At 52.0% G+C, this 14,481-nt stretch overlaps 1 protein-coding gene across 4 annotated transcripts in view; it reads right to left on the reverse strand.

Moving 5' to 3' along the window:
- The window catches only part of TMEM63A (transmembrane protein 63A), a 31,572-nt gene that overhangs the window by 10,965 nt on the left and 6,126 nt on the right, over nt 1-14,481 (reverse strand). For all 4 annotated transcript variants that reach the window (XM_028162772.2, XM_007167206.2, XM_028162775.2 and 1 more), the window contains 10 exons: nt 12,532-12,611; nt 10,536-10,599; nt 9,546-9,583; nt 6,146-6,288; nt 5,352-5,403; nt 4,828-4,936; nt 3,975-4,045; nt 1,752-1,832; nt 1,385-1,508; nt 1,159-1,292 (listed from right to left, as the gene is read on the reverse strand). In XM_028162772.2, the coding sequence (XP_028018573.2) occupies nt 1,159-1,292; nt 1,385-1,508; nt 1,752-1,832; nt 3,975-4,045; nt 4,828-4,936; nt 5,352-5,403; nt 6,146-6,288; nt 9,546-9,583; nt 10,536-10,599; nt 12,532-12,611 (896 nt within the window). The remainder of the gene's footprint in view (nt 1-1,158; nt 1,293-1,384; nt 1,509-1,751; nt 1,833-3,974; nt 4,046-4,827; nt 4,937-5,351; nt 5,404-6,145; nt 6,289-9,545; nt 9,584-10,535; nt 10,600-12,531; nt 12,612-14,481) is intronic.

Genomic DNA, 14,481 nt, shown 5'->3' on the forward strand with positions numbered 1-14,481 from the left:
ATTAGTGCTATGAAAGAGATGCCATTCTTAGCACATTATGTGCAGAATTTTGCTTAATCCTCAGGACAACCCTCTAAGCCGGGGATTACCATTCCTATTTTACAGATGAGGAAACTGAGGCTCTCAGAGTTAGGTTTTGTACCCTGTCTGTCTGACCCCAGCTCCCATGTTGTTGGCATTGCCCTAACATAGGGCTCCTCCTTGCGGCCCCCCTCTGCCCTGCCCATGAAGCCGGACATCCCGCTGCCAGGCCCGGGGCCTCACTTTTCCACTCCCTCGCCTCTTCCCAGGCCCCATAGCAGCATTAGACTGCATCACCTATGACTCCAAGATGCCCCTCCCTAGGACTCCCACCCCCACCCTCTCCACTCCTTCCCCCTTTAGTCTCCCACAAAGAACCCACCAGCCCCCCTACTCCTGTCTCAGAACACTCTTCCTCTTTCCACTGGCCTCGTCCCCACCCCAGCCTCACTTGAGAGTCTGCAAGTCACAGCCAGGAGTCTGTTCCCAGGGTTCACGATGCCCGAAGCAGGGAAGGCAGGGGAAGGAGCATTTGCTGGGCCACCTCCTTTCCGCCTCCCTCTACTGACCCCATCCCCTGCTGCTCCCAAGGCGAGACGACATGGAGATCCCAGGCATGAGAGCGTTTTAGGAGCTAGAGCTCACGCCAAGGTGCACTATGAAAACCCACTCCCTTGGGCCAGGCTCTCAGCAGCAGTGAGCATCCTGGAGTGCCCGGTGGTATTCCCCCACGGCAGTGCATTTGTAGGGAGATGGGAAGGCCACACACAGAAGGAAGATCTGTGGTTCCAGAGTGGGTATGTGAAAGAGGGTGGCATCCACCCCACCTGGCGAAATGCCGGGTCATAGAGGCAATGGGACCCCTGGGGCAGCTGGTGAGAGCCCGGCAGTGGGGTAAGGCCATATCAACCCGAGAGGGGCTCAGCTGGAATCACCCATGCTCAGCTGTCACACAAACATCAGCCGGGCTCACCAAGGGAGTGGGTGTGGATGTCTGCCCCCAATCCCAGCCACACCCGCAGAAGGAGATGGAAATGCTACAAACAAATCCCAGCAATGGCGGTTCAGCAGTACCATCTCTATCCAAGAGGGACAGCAAGTTATCTGGAGGCAGACAAGGAACATGCCCACACTCACTACGTGGCCATGGACTTTTCCTGGAAGGTGACGAAGGCCATTCCCAGGGACTGGTCCTGGACCCTGCATTCCTCCTCTGTGATCCTCTCCATCAGCCTGTCCTTCATGCGCGTGTAGTAGGAGATGGCGTCCTCCTACCAGAGGACACATCCCCTTGTGATGACGTGGTCCTGTGCAGGTCTCGGGGGACCCAGCGCCCACGTTCCCGGGGGGTGTGGGCCCTCACCCACTCACACCCCTGCACTTCACAGCAGCAGAACTGGCCGCAGGGCCTGGGGTTGATGAGGGTCCGCTGGCCTGTCTTCACCTGCAGGTTTGTGTAATAGGTCAGGCTCTTCTCTGTCTTTTTTCTGCAGTGGGAGGGACAAACTTCAGACTCGCAGTCCTGTGGTGTGACTCACGGTCCCCACACCCATCATCAACCACTGGTCACACCAGCTTTCTAAACAAGAAAGCGGCAGAGCCACTCCTCTCCTTTCCTGCTAGGGGATCCGAGGCCAGCAAGGAATGAGGATGGCATCTCAGAGGGAAGGAGTCAGAAAGATGCAAGCCATCTCAGCCCACGCCCACCCGCCCTGCCAGCCCTCCCTTACCTCTCCCTGCACAGGTAAATCAGCTTGGCCACGTTGTAGCACAGCTGGACCTCCACCACTTCACACGTGGGATACGCGTCCCTGTGCCCAGGGCAGATCAAAAGCAAAAGATAGCCATTGGAAAAGAGAACCCCCCAGGCAGGAGAGACCCCCAAGACTACAGGGGTGGCAGAGTAATTACACTGCTCATTTCTGTGCCAGGGGAGACCTCTTTCCTCTTTGTCTTTTACCAAAGGGGGAAATTTTGAAATGTAATACAAAGAGGTCCTTTTAAATAGCATGAAAGTAACTGCCTGAAACTGACAAGTTTATACCCACTTGGCTTTAAATCAGTCAGTACTTCTCCTGAAGAAAAAAAATAACACTATTCATTACCTCCTCTACCCATGCAAAGGAGTAAATTTATTGTTTGCTCTAGGTCATTTCTACTCTGGACCATCACTGAAATCCTATTCAGTTTGTGACCCTTTTGAAGATCACAGACCTTTTCGGTCTCATGAAAGCAAAGGACCCTTAGCCCAGTAAATGTCTACACATGCATTAACAATCATAGTAAAATACTGTAAGTATGCTGTATGTATACTAATTCTTGGCCAGGTACTGTTAGAGCATTAACTTATTTGATCCTCACCATAACCTGTGAGGGTTTTGTCCCCATTTTACAGATGAGGAAAATAAGCGTCGGAGAGGTAAAATGACGGGTGCCCAAGATCACACAGCTAGTGAGTGTCTGAGCCAGGAAGTAAATCCAGGTGGCCCAGCTCCAGGGCCCATGCCTGTACCCAGCGTATGATCCTCCCTCACCATATACGCAAAATCCTATGTACAACTCCTGGGCATTCCTGAACCGTGTAAATCCCCACCTACTACTTGCTGGGCACTGGGATGGAGCCTGGATAAGTTTACATTTTAGTGAGAGAGAGAGACACAGCCCATAGACATGTCAGGTAGACAATTTCAGGTCCCATTACGAGCTCTGCGGAAGAGAACAATGGTGTAAGCGTCCCTGCTACAAGGCAAATTCACACATCAGTCCCCATGGATTGCAGCAGTGTTCACTAAAAGGGCTTCCTGAAATAGGAGAAAGTGTGATTCAGTGTTTGTAATGGGAATGAGAGGACTTTTTTTTCTCTTTAAGGTAATATATTAAGTGGAGCTACTGTTTCCAAATGTTGCCTAAAAGGCAACTTTGGGGAGCTGTTTCAAGGAATAGAGAAAAATGATTCTAGTACCCAGTGTTTACATATAGAAAAATATTTCTAAAATACTTAGAGTTTCTAAAAGAGAGGTTAGTCGATAAATTTTAAACATTCATTTTACAATTCTGTTTATACTAATAATTTGCTTAGCAAGTGTTCTTCATAAATAGTGCAAAGCCAAGCCATAGCCAACCCCTAATCCATACTACAAATTAATGACTGTTGATGAGGAATGAATACAGACTGAAACCTCAGCTCCCTAGCCCAGGTTCAAGCCCTCCAGCCCAGGGTCCTGGGAGCCTTCCCGGCCTGCTCTTCCCCGACCATCCCCTTTCCTGAAGCTCCATGAGATGCCCTGCATTCATCGCACCGTACACACAACTTCCTTCTCACAGGAAAAGCCCTTCCTCTAGCCCCCACCTGCAGGTATCCCTGGTGCAGGTGCTCAGAGGAGGCTGCTGGAAAGGAGGTTCTGCTGGGAGAGCCGTGAGTGAGCTCTGTGAGGACAGGGCCCCGGACCCGGAGTGCTCACTCAAGAGACACGTGCTGAGCAGAAGAATGAACCACGAAATGCAAAGCGGGGCCCAGGTCCCTCCCCGCCTCCAAGACTGCTGTCTCTCGGGTATCTCTTACTCTGCAAAGCTGACGCTGAGAAGCCCAGGGTGAATCCTTTTCTTTTTTTTTTTTTTTGAGGGGAGTGTGTGGGCGTGTTGTTTCTATGAATCTTTTTCTCTGCCCCTGAGCTCTCAAGATGTTTATCTGCCCCACACCCTGGCCTGTATTCTGGCTACTGCGGTCACGTGGGCAGCCGTGGCTGCTGGCAGAGGACGTGCCGCCCCAGCCCAGGCCCTCACAGCCCCAGCAGAGCCTGCCCAGAGCAGCATCCGCGGCTCGGTGGCTGGGCCAGGTCCTCCTAGGGTCTCTGCGGGTGCCCAAGCGGAAGACAGAGCGCTCCTCTAAGGTGCCTGTCCCACCCGGAGGGGACTCGCTCCCCTTCCCTCCCAGCGGAAGCGGGCCTGCTCACCGGAAGTGGCTCTCCACAGTCTCCTTCTTCGTGTCTCTGGGGAGTCCTGTGATGAACAGGGTCCGCCTCACCTGCCGGAGAAACACACCAGGGAGAAAAGTCACCAGGGCAAGCCAGTCGGCCAGGGGGACACCCTGTTCAAGCCTCTCCAAGGAAAACGATGGACTCAGAGGCTCAGGTGCTTGCCTTCCTGGCCTGACAGAGCCTTGAAGTCTCTTCTTTACATAGCATCTTCTTCTAGGCAGTCAAGAATACGTTTCCAGGGAATTCCCTGGCGGTCCAGTGGTTAGGGCTCTGCGCTTCCACTGCAGGGGGCATGGGTTCGATCCCTGGTCAGGGAACTAAGATCCCACATGCCACGCAGCATGGCCAAAAAAAAATACATTTCCAGAGCAATTTCGATGAGCCTCCTTTGCATGACAAGAGACTGAGAAAGAACTCAGAAAGGGGAAGTGACTCAAATGAGGTCACACAGCAGATCAGAGGAGGACCCAGGCTTGGAACCAAGTAATAGAAACTCCCTCTCCCTCCATCAAGTTATGGGTTGCAATGAGAGAGGGAGCTGCTCTCAATTCAAACTTCTTGGAAGTTACTTAGAATCAGTAACTACAAGCCCAAACCCCACAAATCTAAAGGCTAGTTGGCAAAATGGGGGGAAATAGCCAAATCCTAAAACAATCTACCAGAAAAAAATGTTTAATGCCGATTCTGAGCACACATTTGCAAGCCTGAGGCCCCTCCTTACACTCACTGCCATCGTGGTGCTGGGGAATCAGCCTCGTGCCACTCCTCCCCAGCTCCCACCTGAGCCCCTCCCCAGTACACGCCCAGCCCCCCACCGCCCCTCACTCACCAGGTTCTCCTCTTTGTACTTGATGGACTGGGTGTGGTGCCGCATGAAGCCCACAGTGAGGATGAGGTAAAGGATAGAGAAGACGGTGTGTAGCCAAAGCAGGTTGTTGCTGGGGGGGAGGGGAGGGACACCACCTGCCATCAGGGCTGGGCTCCCAGGCAGGGAGTGAGGGTGCAGGGCTGGGCTTGGTTACCCTCCTGGCACTGAGCTGAGGGCCAAAGGCTTCCTCACAACAGATCCTCCAACAGAGGTTGAGTGGCCAGTGCCCTTTAGAGAAGGCACTGTCCTGACAAATGAACCCCAGCTCCACGGGGCCCTCTGTGTTTCCTAAAACCCACTGCAGAACAACAGCGGCCTGGGGCGTGTCCATGCCCATAGCCCAGCAGCAGGCACTAGCGGCAAAGAGGCTTTCAGACATTAACTCGCTCACTCTGGACGACCTCTGGCCTATCCCGGGCTCCAGAATCTGCCCTCTCCTTGGTCTCACCCATCAGCACCCTCATGCCCTCCCACCTCGAACTCACTCAGTCTGTAGGTTTGCGACTGTCGTCCTCCCAAAGCTGTAAGGGTCTTTGTCTGCAGAGAAGCACAGATACTCAGTTGCAGGGTCACACTAGGGAAGTGGGAGGGGGGCAACACAGCCTTGGTTTGTGGAGCTCTAAGGAGGAGGAGCATTAAGATGTCCGAGAAGCCAGAGGACTGTGACGACCGTCCACTTTTCAGAGCTACACCAACCAAGGCCTCTGCTTTACTCCAAGACGCTCCTGACAACTTCTTCTCAACCTACCATGTGGGTAAAGTCAAAATCTGAATTCATCTTGCTTTGAGATTCTTGTGGCATTCCTTGAGGAATCTAGAAACACCCCAAGCTGTTCCCAAAACCAAGGCTGGGAATCACTGGGCATAAGAAGTGGATTCGTGATGGTGACGCTGGATTCCCGTGGGTGTTTGGAAATAGAATTCCACACTCCGATTTTCACGTAGAGCATCACAAACATCTTCTGGATCCACTACTTGTGGCCTCCTGATTTGGGTGGGGGCAGGAAACTATAAAACACACTCTGAAAGCCCCTAATCTTATCAGTCTTGGGGTCTTCCTCCTACTTAGATATTAGGGGCCCCAGCTCTTGGCCCAGGTTTGGGGTGGATTCTTCTCCAGATCTTCAAGCAAATGGAAAAGTTCAGAAAGTCACCCTGAGACCTTCTCACATCTGAATTTGAGCATGAATCCTGGGGTTCTGATCCACCACAATGAGGCCCTTTCCCCAGGGCTGCTGCTCTACCTGGGCCCAACTCAGGCAAGATGAGGAGTCCTTACCCAGCAAGCTCCCCGAGAGGTTGACGGGCAGGATGACACACAGAGACAAGAAGCTGACCACCACCAGCAGGAAGATGATGTGTCTCTGGAACGACAGGTAGTGGATGGCGTCCTCCCCACACCACTCCATGATCTGGTCGTCTCTGCGCAAGACACACATGGAATCCTAATGAGCAGTGGTAACAGGCTGGGCCCTTTGGGCCTTGCATGGATGATCTCATTTAACCCTCGTGACCGTCCGTGAGGTAGGTCCCAATTTGATCTCCATTTTTTTTAAATATGAGGAAACAGGTACAGAAAAAGCACATTAACTTTTACAATCATCCAGCCTGTAATGGCAGAGCTATGATCTCCAGAGCCTGCCTCTCATCCCTCGCCCCATACTCCTGGACGAAGGAACCTGCCACTGCTCCACTTTAGGTCTCTAGAAACATTTGTGCCCACGTTTGTGTGTAAATACAATTATCCCTCGGCCCTTTCCTGCATCTATGGACAAGCAAAGCCACTGACAAGAGGGCTGCTGAGAATCTCCTGAGCGAAGCTGTGTGCGTCCAGGCTCATGGTTCCCACCCTTTCTCCCATCTCCTCCTCAGGGAAACCGGGAGACAGAGGTGGAGCCACTGCTTTATTTTATTTATCTTTTAATATTTATTTATTTATTTGGCTGTGCTGGTCTTAGTTGAGGCGTGCGGGATCTTCGTTACCGCGTGCGGATCTTCATTGCTGCACGCGGGATCTTTAGTTGCCGCGTGTGGGATCTTTTAGTTGTGGCACGCGGGATCTAGTTCCCTGACCAGGGATTGAAACTGGGCCCCCTGCACTGGGAGCACAGAGTTTTAACCACTGGGCCACCAGGGAAGTCCCTGGAGCTACTGCTTTAAACATTCTAAGGCTCAGTCCATCCTGCTGGCCCTGCCTCTTCCCTGTGTCCCTGCTGTCGCCCCAGAGGTGGGGGGCGACCTGCTCCACCCTTTCCCACCCTCAGTGCTGTATTTGGAGGCTCCAGGTCATTTGGCGACCCAGAAAATTCTGGGTTCTGACAGCCAGACTTCCGTGCTGCAGAGGGATAAAGGGAGGGGGGTGTCTCCTGCTTTCCCACTCTCCTGACAGGGAGCTACCCTGAGGATCCTGCTTCCAGAAGGCAGGGGAAGCCCTGCACTGGGAAGAAAGAGCTCAGGGAAGCAAGGGCCACAGCATAAAAAGGCAGGTGTGAAAGGTGTGGCGTGTGGGCTCTGCAGCCAGACAGACAGACCACAGCGGAATCCAGCTCAGCCGCCTCCAGAGAGGGTCACAGCTCCCACCTGAGGCTGGGACCTAAAGCAGGGAGGCTACTACCCGCTAGCTAGCTGGTCACTCAGCAGGCGCACAGGAGGCAATGAGGATCTGGGCCCAACGCCGTGCCGGGTGCCGGGTGGACGCTCGCAGTACGCTTGCTAATGTTACTCCTTTTTACTGCTTACCTGGAGGACAAAGCTCTGCCGCTGACCACACTGTTTTCACTTCTAAATAAACTACCAAAATGCATATACTTTGCCACAATACGTGCTTACTAAACAAACACTGGTGAAGATTAAAACCAATAAGTGGGACTTCCCTGGTGGGCCAGTGGGTAAGACTCCACACTCCCAATGCAGGGGGCCCGGGTTCGATCCCTGGTCGGGGAACTAGATCCCACGTGCACGCCGCAACTAAAAAGATCCCGCATGCCGCAACGAAGAGCCCGCATGCCGCAACTAAGACCCGGTGCAGCCGAAATAAATAAATAAATATTTTTTAAAAATAAAACAAATAAGTGAGCAATTTTCATCAACAATTTTTTCTTGAGATACACCTCTAATTTCCGTATCTTGCTGGGAAAGGCAATTTGGATGGAAACTGAGAGGCCTCTTTAAATGTCAGTTGTAACGCTGGGCGTGAGCAGCTGTTAAAATTTAATTGCAACCTTAAAAATAATCAAAGGGTAGTCCTTTCTGTGGCAGGAACAGAAGAGAAAAAACAGTGGGAGTTGAAATGGAAAAATATGTCTGATACGGCATTAAAATGACAAAGCAGAATACGCAGCTGTATGGGTATGGCCTCACTCAATGAGAAGTGAGGTCCACGCGGAGAGGGCAGGAAGGGGACATGGAGTGATAGAAACAGTGGGTATTGACTGCAGTGCAAACGGTCAGCAGCCTTTGCTAGTTAACATGACGATGATGAGTCAAAGTTTCTGGCTTTGCCCCACCCGATCCAGGGAGAGAGTGGGGGGCACAGCCCAGGGTAGGGGAATGGCCCGAGTCCCAACCCGCGGTGTCATGGGGAGTGGCTGAGCAGAGGAAAACACGCCAAGGGCATCTTTCAGAGGTAGGGGTAAGGGTGACTTAAAATTTCTTCCTATTAATTCTGTTCTGTATGTGATGGATTTTTGCACAGAATATGCATGACTTCCAACACCCGGAGGAAACGCTGACATGATTTTGGAGTGGGCAGGGAAGGGCGAGGCTGGCAAATCCACCTCTCCCACCTCTGTCCCCTCCTCCCTCCCAGAAACCTCCCCTCCTGCTCCAAACCAGAGTTCACTGGTTTCTTCTGCACGAACTGCCTCCTGCCAGTTCCTCTGGGAACAACTCTCACCAGCCTGGACTGTTTATAACACGCTCACACGTGTGAATGCATTTGAACTAGACAGAGCAGGTGCTATTCTCAGCCTGCTTTTATAGTTGGGGAAACTGAGGCCCAGAGAGAGGGACTTACCCAATGTCCTAGAACTATCACATTTCATCACTTCTAAGATGTCATTTTCATATTTCAACACCTCTGAAATTGGGGGGGCACCCTGGGATCATAGCCAATCACAGCATAATAGGAAGTATTTTCTCATTCTCGGTGCTGTGCGTCTTACAACGGTGGTTTCTCAGATAGGATGCAATACGGCCGCAGGCAGCAGAGCTGAGACTCGCAGCTTAGCTCTGCCACCACGTGCAAGGGGAATAACTGGCTTATAATCACCAAGCACCTCTTTCAGGATTTCTCTCCAAAGGGCCCAAGTTTTAAGAAAAAAAAGAAAACTTTTAACCAAATGAGCTGAATATATTAAGCAATCATTATGTCTCCACTTTTCACTAATTCAAAGACATGACACTGCCTAGAAGAGCTTCCATCCAAATATATCCATGTTACACAGTACGTAGATATAATTCCTGCCTAAAGCAAAAAATTAGCTTTAATTAGCTTGCACAGGGGCTCCCTGGGCCACCTTTATTCTCAGCCCCCAAGTACAGCTTTGGGTCTGAACTGAAAAGTATCTGAGAGACTCCAGCTCAGGATCAGGCATCTTGGCTCTCTCCTCCTGATTGGCCGAACACCCAAACAAACCCACCCAAACAAAGACACCTCCAGCCACCCGCGCTGTACTCACTGCAGGCGGAAGATTGCAGTCAGCCAGGGGCAGCATCCCTGGAAACGGAGAACAGGGATTAGCTTCCAACAATCTCTGTTTTTCGGAGGCAGATATAATCATCATCTTTGACTTTAAACAACCATCTAACCTCCTGTTTTATAAAAAGCAGTGCTTTTGTCCCAAATTCAGCAAGCAACCCTCTTGTCCAAACACGACAGAGTCAGTGTGCCCCCAGTCCTTTGTAACATGCATCCTGTGCCTGGAAATCTTGTGAAAGCCTCTCAAGTTTTGACAATTTGTGGAATTAATACAGGCTCCTGGGTCAAATGGTGCAACTTGAATGGAGAGTTGATGAAAGTTCAAGGCTGCTCTGGAGAAGCTGATGGGGGCTTCTGTTTGTTTCAAGATGACTGAATGAGATGCAAGACAAAAGCAAGGAACCAAGCCCACTCAACTGGACAGTTCCCTGGGGCGGGGTTTAGAGAGGGAAAGGGTTTCATGGGTTTTAGTGTCCATCGTATCTCTTAAACTCGATACCCCTTAAAGCTGGACTCTCACCCAGCTGGGAAAGACAAATATTTGCTCGTCATTCATTTGACAGTTACTTAGCACCTACTGGGTGTCAGGAGGTGGGGAACAGGGCTGGATAAGATTTGGTTCCTGCCCACAGCTGGCTCATAAGCTAGCAAGCAAGTCAATAATTAACTGTCACACAAAGCCGCTAAGTATGATAACACAGACAAGAGCTGTAGCCAGGTGCCTGAGAATTAATCAAGTCTCACAATCCTGGATCACCCAGCTGCCATCTTTGCTGTGGTATTTCCCAAGTTCAGGTGTCTTTGTCAAAGCAGAGAAGAGCTCTCACCAGCATGTGCCACTCAAGGTCAAGGGTATTGAGTTAGCGGCTCAGCAGGAGTACAACTGCCCTCTCCCTGCCAATTCATTACTGCCCATCCTTGCAAGCCCCCATCCCGCAGCCACAACCATACCTGCCCCTTAAATACCAACCAGCTCGCTTTCAAAGTCCTGCTGCCCTGAGGAGGAAGATGACAGTCTCTGGAATCTGGACTCACTAGAAACACAAAAGGGAAAAATGGCAGATAATTCTTTTAAAAGGTCTAAAAACTTATGTCTAGTATCTCGCTGCCTCTTAGAGCTCAGGACCAAAGCTACTAGCGCTCAGTGGCTGGGACAAAATGTAAATCACCCTGTGAAAAATATAGGCAAGGGCATCGACCATTCCAAGGTTTGGTGAGACATCAAACTCTATGTTACGTGGGATGAATAACAGGGGGTCAGGGCATCAGTGCACCATCCTGTGCTCCACACCCTTGAACCTCAGCCCTGTGACTGGTCTACATAAAGTGACTTCAAAGTGTTGCCTGTTTACAATATATTTCCCAATATAGCAAATAAAACTTGGAATACTGTATTTTATCAAATCTAAGACACCACTGGTTGTAAAGGGCACAATTATTTTTTGAACCACTAAGAAGTAAAGGATGCTGTCAATTAACTATGATCACCATTGATAATAAGTTGCACCCAATTTCATAGATGAGAAAATGCCAAAAATGCGCATTTTAGACTTGATGAGCTGGGGCATTTTACATTGCTAATTTGGGCAGATCCTTTCTTCTGAGTAACCCATAAAAACACCCTGTGCGCTGTGAATTTGAGGTGTTTGCAGTATGCTAAGTTTTGCTTTTCTCTCTGTTTTCCTACTCCTGGCTTCACCACCCCACTTCTAATGGCGTAAGGCCTGGTGAAGCTCAAGTTTCAAAGCCTTTCCAGAGAACTGCCTCATTTGACCTTCATGGTAACCCTACAGGCAAGAAAAGGCCAGAGGAAACAACCCAACGAGCTCAGGGTCCTGACCAAGATGACACAGCCATGGAAGTGTGGAGGCTCCTGATTTCCAGGTGCTCTAGTCTGTTGTAGTACTCAGCCCTCCTAGGAGTGAATGTGCCAAAAATGCACCAGGTGTTTCAAAAGTTTCCCCCCAAACAGTCCAAGGCTGACACACAGCTGAAGCAGAGGCCCCAGCACCTTACCCCAAGGTTAATACCCTTGGGCTTCCGCAAACGCCAGGATGGAGACTGTGGGGAAAGAAGGTGCATTTACAGACACCCCCATCGCCCCTCCCGCACAGACCGCATTTCAACACGGGAGCCCCCTGTGGAGCAAGAGTGGGGGTCTGCCTGCGGAACCCCCGGGGAGGCTTGGGTGGGGCAGCCCGGGCCAGTCTCTGTTTCCCCAATCGCTTCTTATTGCTGCATCTGACACAAGATCCTGGGGTGAGGGACAGCTAGCTGGAGCTGGAAATTCCAGTTGTGCAGATGTGGAACTCATTCTCCCCCTTCAGGTGACATGCGTAGAGAGCCCAGGGTGGAGGTAGAAGGACGTGAGTCCTGGTCAAGGCAGTCTGTGCTCTGTGACAGAGCGTCCGAAGCTGGCGGATTAGGGCCACTGGCTGACCCTGACCCAGAGGAAAGGAGCAGCTCACCTACGGCCCTGCTGCCCTTCTCAATCCAGCTCGCCTCATCCCCAGCCCCGAACTAATTAATCTCAAAGAAGATACACTTGAAAATGTCCAAGGCGAGAAAGAAAGCTGGCATCCTCCTCAGCTGATGATGAAAGCCTTAAGTATCTAAGGCAACTAGATTTCTTCCGTAGCCTGAAGCAGCTGGTTCACAGTCGCGCCAGCTCCAAGCCCCAGGGGAAAGCTGGGTGTGTGGGCAATGGTTTTCTTACCACCACAAGGAAGGCACCAAGGCTAATCTCACAGGTCTGTGGTGAAGAGTAAAGGGAACAGTTTCTGGTACAGGCCTGGCAGATACACTAATGAACACAATCTAATATGAGCATCATGTGTGGGCTGTGCCTGGTGGGCTTCACAAGCCCCCAGCCCCATCCCAGCCTCTGTCTCTGTCTCTCTCTCTCTCTCTCTCTCACACACACACACACACACACACACACACTTGACGTAATGAGTCTTTTTTACCTGTCTGCTTCTGACACCAGGGCAATGCGGCCATAATCCCAGAATTTTCTTCTTATGATGGAAAATACCACTATTAAAAACTAAAAGTAGAAAAGAAATCAAGTCTTGTAAAAGCATATTGGATGGCTTCTAATTAGGGGCAATTGTCTTAGGGGCAAAGCCCACCCCTCCCCAACCCCCACCCCCCAGACTCAGGAGGGCTAAAAGGGCCAGAGAAGGCACGGAGCTGCCCAAGGTCACACAGCTCAAGGGCTCAACGCTGTGCTCACCCCCTTCACCAGCTCCTGTCCCCTGTGCCCAAGCCACAAAGGCTGTCAACGCTGACACGGAGCTTGCCCTGGCAGCCCCCGAGTCAAGCACGCAAGCCCTGCTCTTCACTCCCAAGGCAGCCCTGACAGCCACGGCCGTCCTCGGCCCTGGTGAGCCTGCAGGGTCTCCTGAGCAGGAAGGGCCCTCACAGCAGCCCTGGGGACCAGCTCCCTCCTTCGCTTTACATAGAGCTGCATTTTTTTTTTTTTTTTAAAGGATTTTCTTATTTATTTATTTATTTATTTATTTTTGGCTGTGTTGGGTCTTCGGTTCGTGCGAGGGCTTTCTCCAGTTGCGGCAAGCGGGGGCCACTCTTCATCGCGGTGCGGGGACCGCTCTTCATCGCGGTGCGCGGGCCTCTCTCCACCGCGGCCCCTCCCGTCGCGGGGCACAGGCTCCAGACGCGCAGGCTCAGCAATTGTGGCTCACGGGCCCAGCCGCTCCGCGGCATGCGGGATCTTCCCAGACCAGGGCTCGAACCCGTGTCCCCTGCATCAGCAGGCAGATTCTCAACCACTGCGCCACCAGGGAAGCCCTGCATTTTTAATTATAGAACAGAGGTAGCAGAGCTCCCAGAAGCTGAGCCAGAGGTGGTCAGACCTTTATCTTGAGTTTGGTTCTCCTGGAGGCAAGCCCTGGGGACGGATGCCTGGCGCGGAGCACGCAGGGGCAGCGCCCACTGAGGGCCTGGGGCTCCGTGGGGCTCCGCCTCCACAAGCAGGGGCGCTCGGGCGGGCGGCAGGCCCCTGCGCGCAACGCGAGGGGCTGCACTCAAGTCTAACCCCCTTCCCGCTCTAAAAGTCTGTCGATTCTAGGCTGTCTCCTCACTCCCTCGGTGCCCACCTTTGCAGGTCCTCTGCCTTGCTCCTGTCTCGCCTCCCTGGACAGGCTCCCTCCCTTCAGGGCTCAGCGTCTTAATCAGTATATCCCTGCCTGCCCTCGTCAGGAACTGTGGTTTTAAATGTGGGTTCTGGACCCCAGAGGGGCTGAGTTCCAGCAGAATTTTCTCAAGGTGAATCTGGAAGTTGGTGATATATTTTCAAAGGCAGGTGAGTCCTGCTGTCGGATAAACGTGAAGGCGGCTGGGCAAGTGCCTGCGCTCTGCCCTGGCCGCTGCCCCCTTGGCCCGAGCGGTGTAGACATTTCCCGTGCATCTCTCTCCTCCAGGCCCCTCTGGCTCTTCGGTGGGCCCCTTCCTCCACCCCACCCCCAATCCCCGTAACTTCCCGCAATACAAATCCACCCCCACCAGCACACTCCACTGGAGAGCTACTCTCTCTTCTCAACCAAGACATACCCACCCCAGCCTGCCTCTCAGGACTTCTCTCCTTGGCCCAGACCCTCCCCTCCCTGGAGACGCTGGATCACAGCTCTAGGGCCACCCTCCTCCATGAATCCCACCAACCCTCAAATCCGTCACCACGCTCCTGCCTACTCCCTCCTCCCAACCAAGGCTGGTAGATATGACTGTTCTCAACCTACAAATGGGTTTTGGCTCCAAGACGTGGGTTATTCGGCACTTAAAGAGCCCTTTTTCGTAAAAGCAACATGAGTAGCACGCTGGTTCCCACATCTGCCCCTAGAGGACCAACAATGTAGCAAAAGTCTAAGGCAACAATTTAGACTTTAATCCTAGGGAGG

The sequence above is a fragment of the Balaenoptera acutorostrata genome, chromosome 1 (assembly GCF_949987535.1).
Source record: "Balaenoptera acutorostrata chromosome 1, mBalAcu1.1, whole genome shotgun sequence".
In the NCBI taxonomy this organism is placed as follows: Eukaryota; Metazoa; Chordata; class Mammalia; order Artiodactyla; family Balaenopteridae; genus Balaenoptera; species Balaenoptera acutorostrata.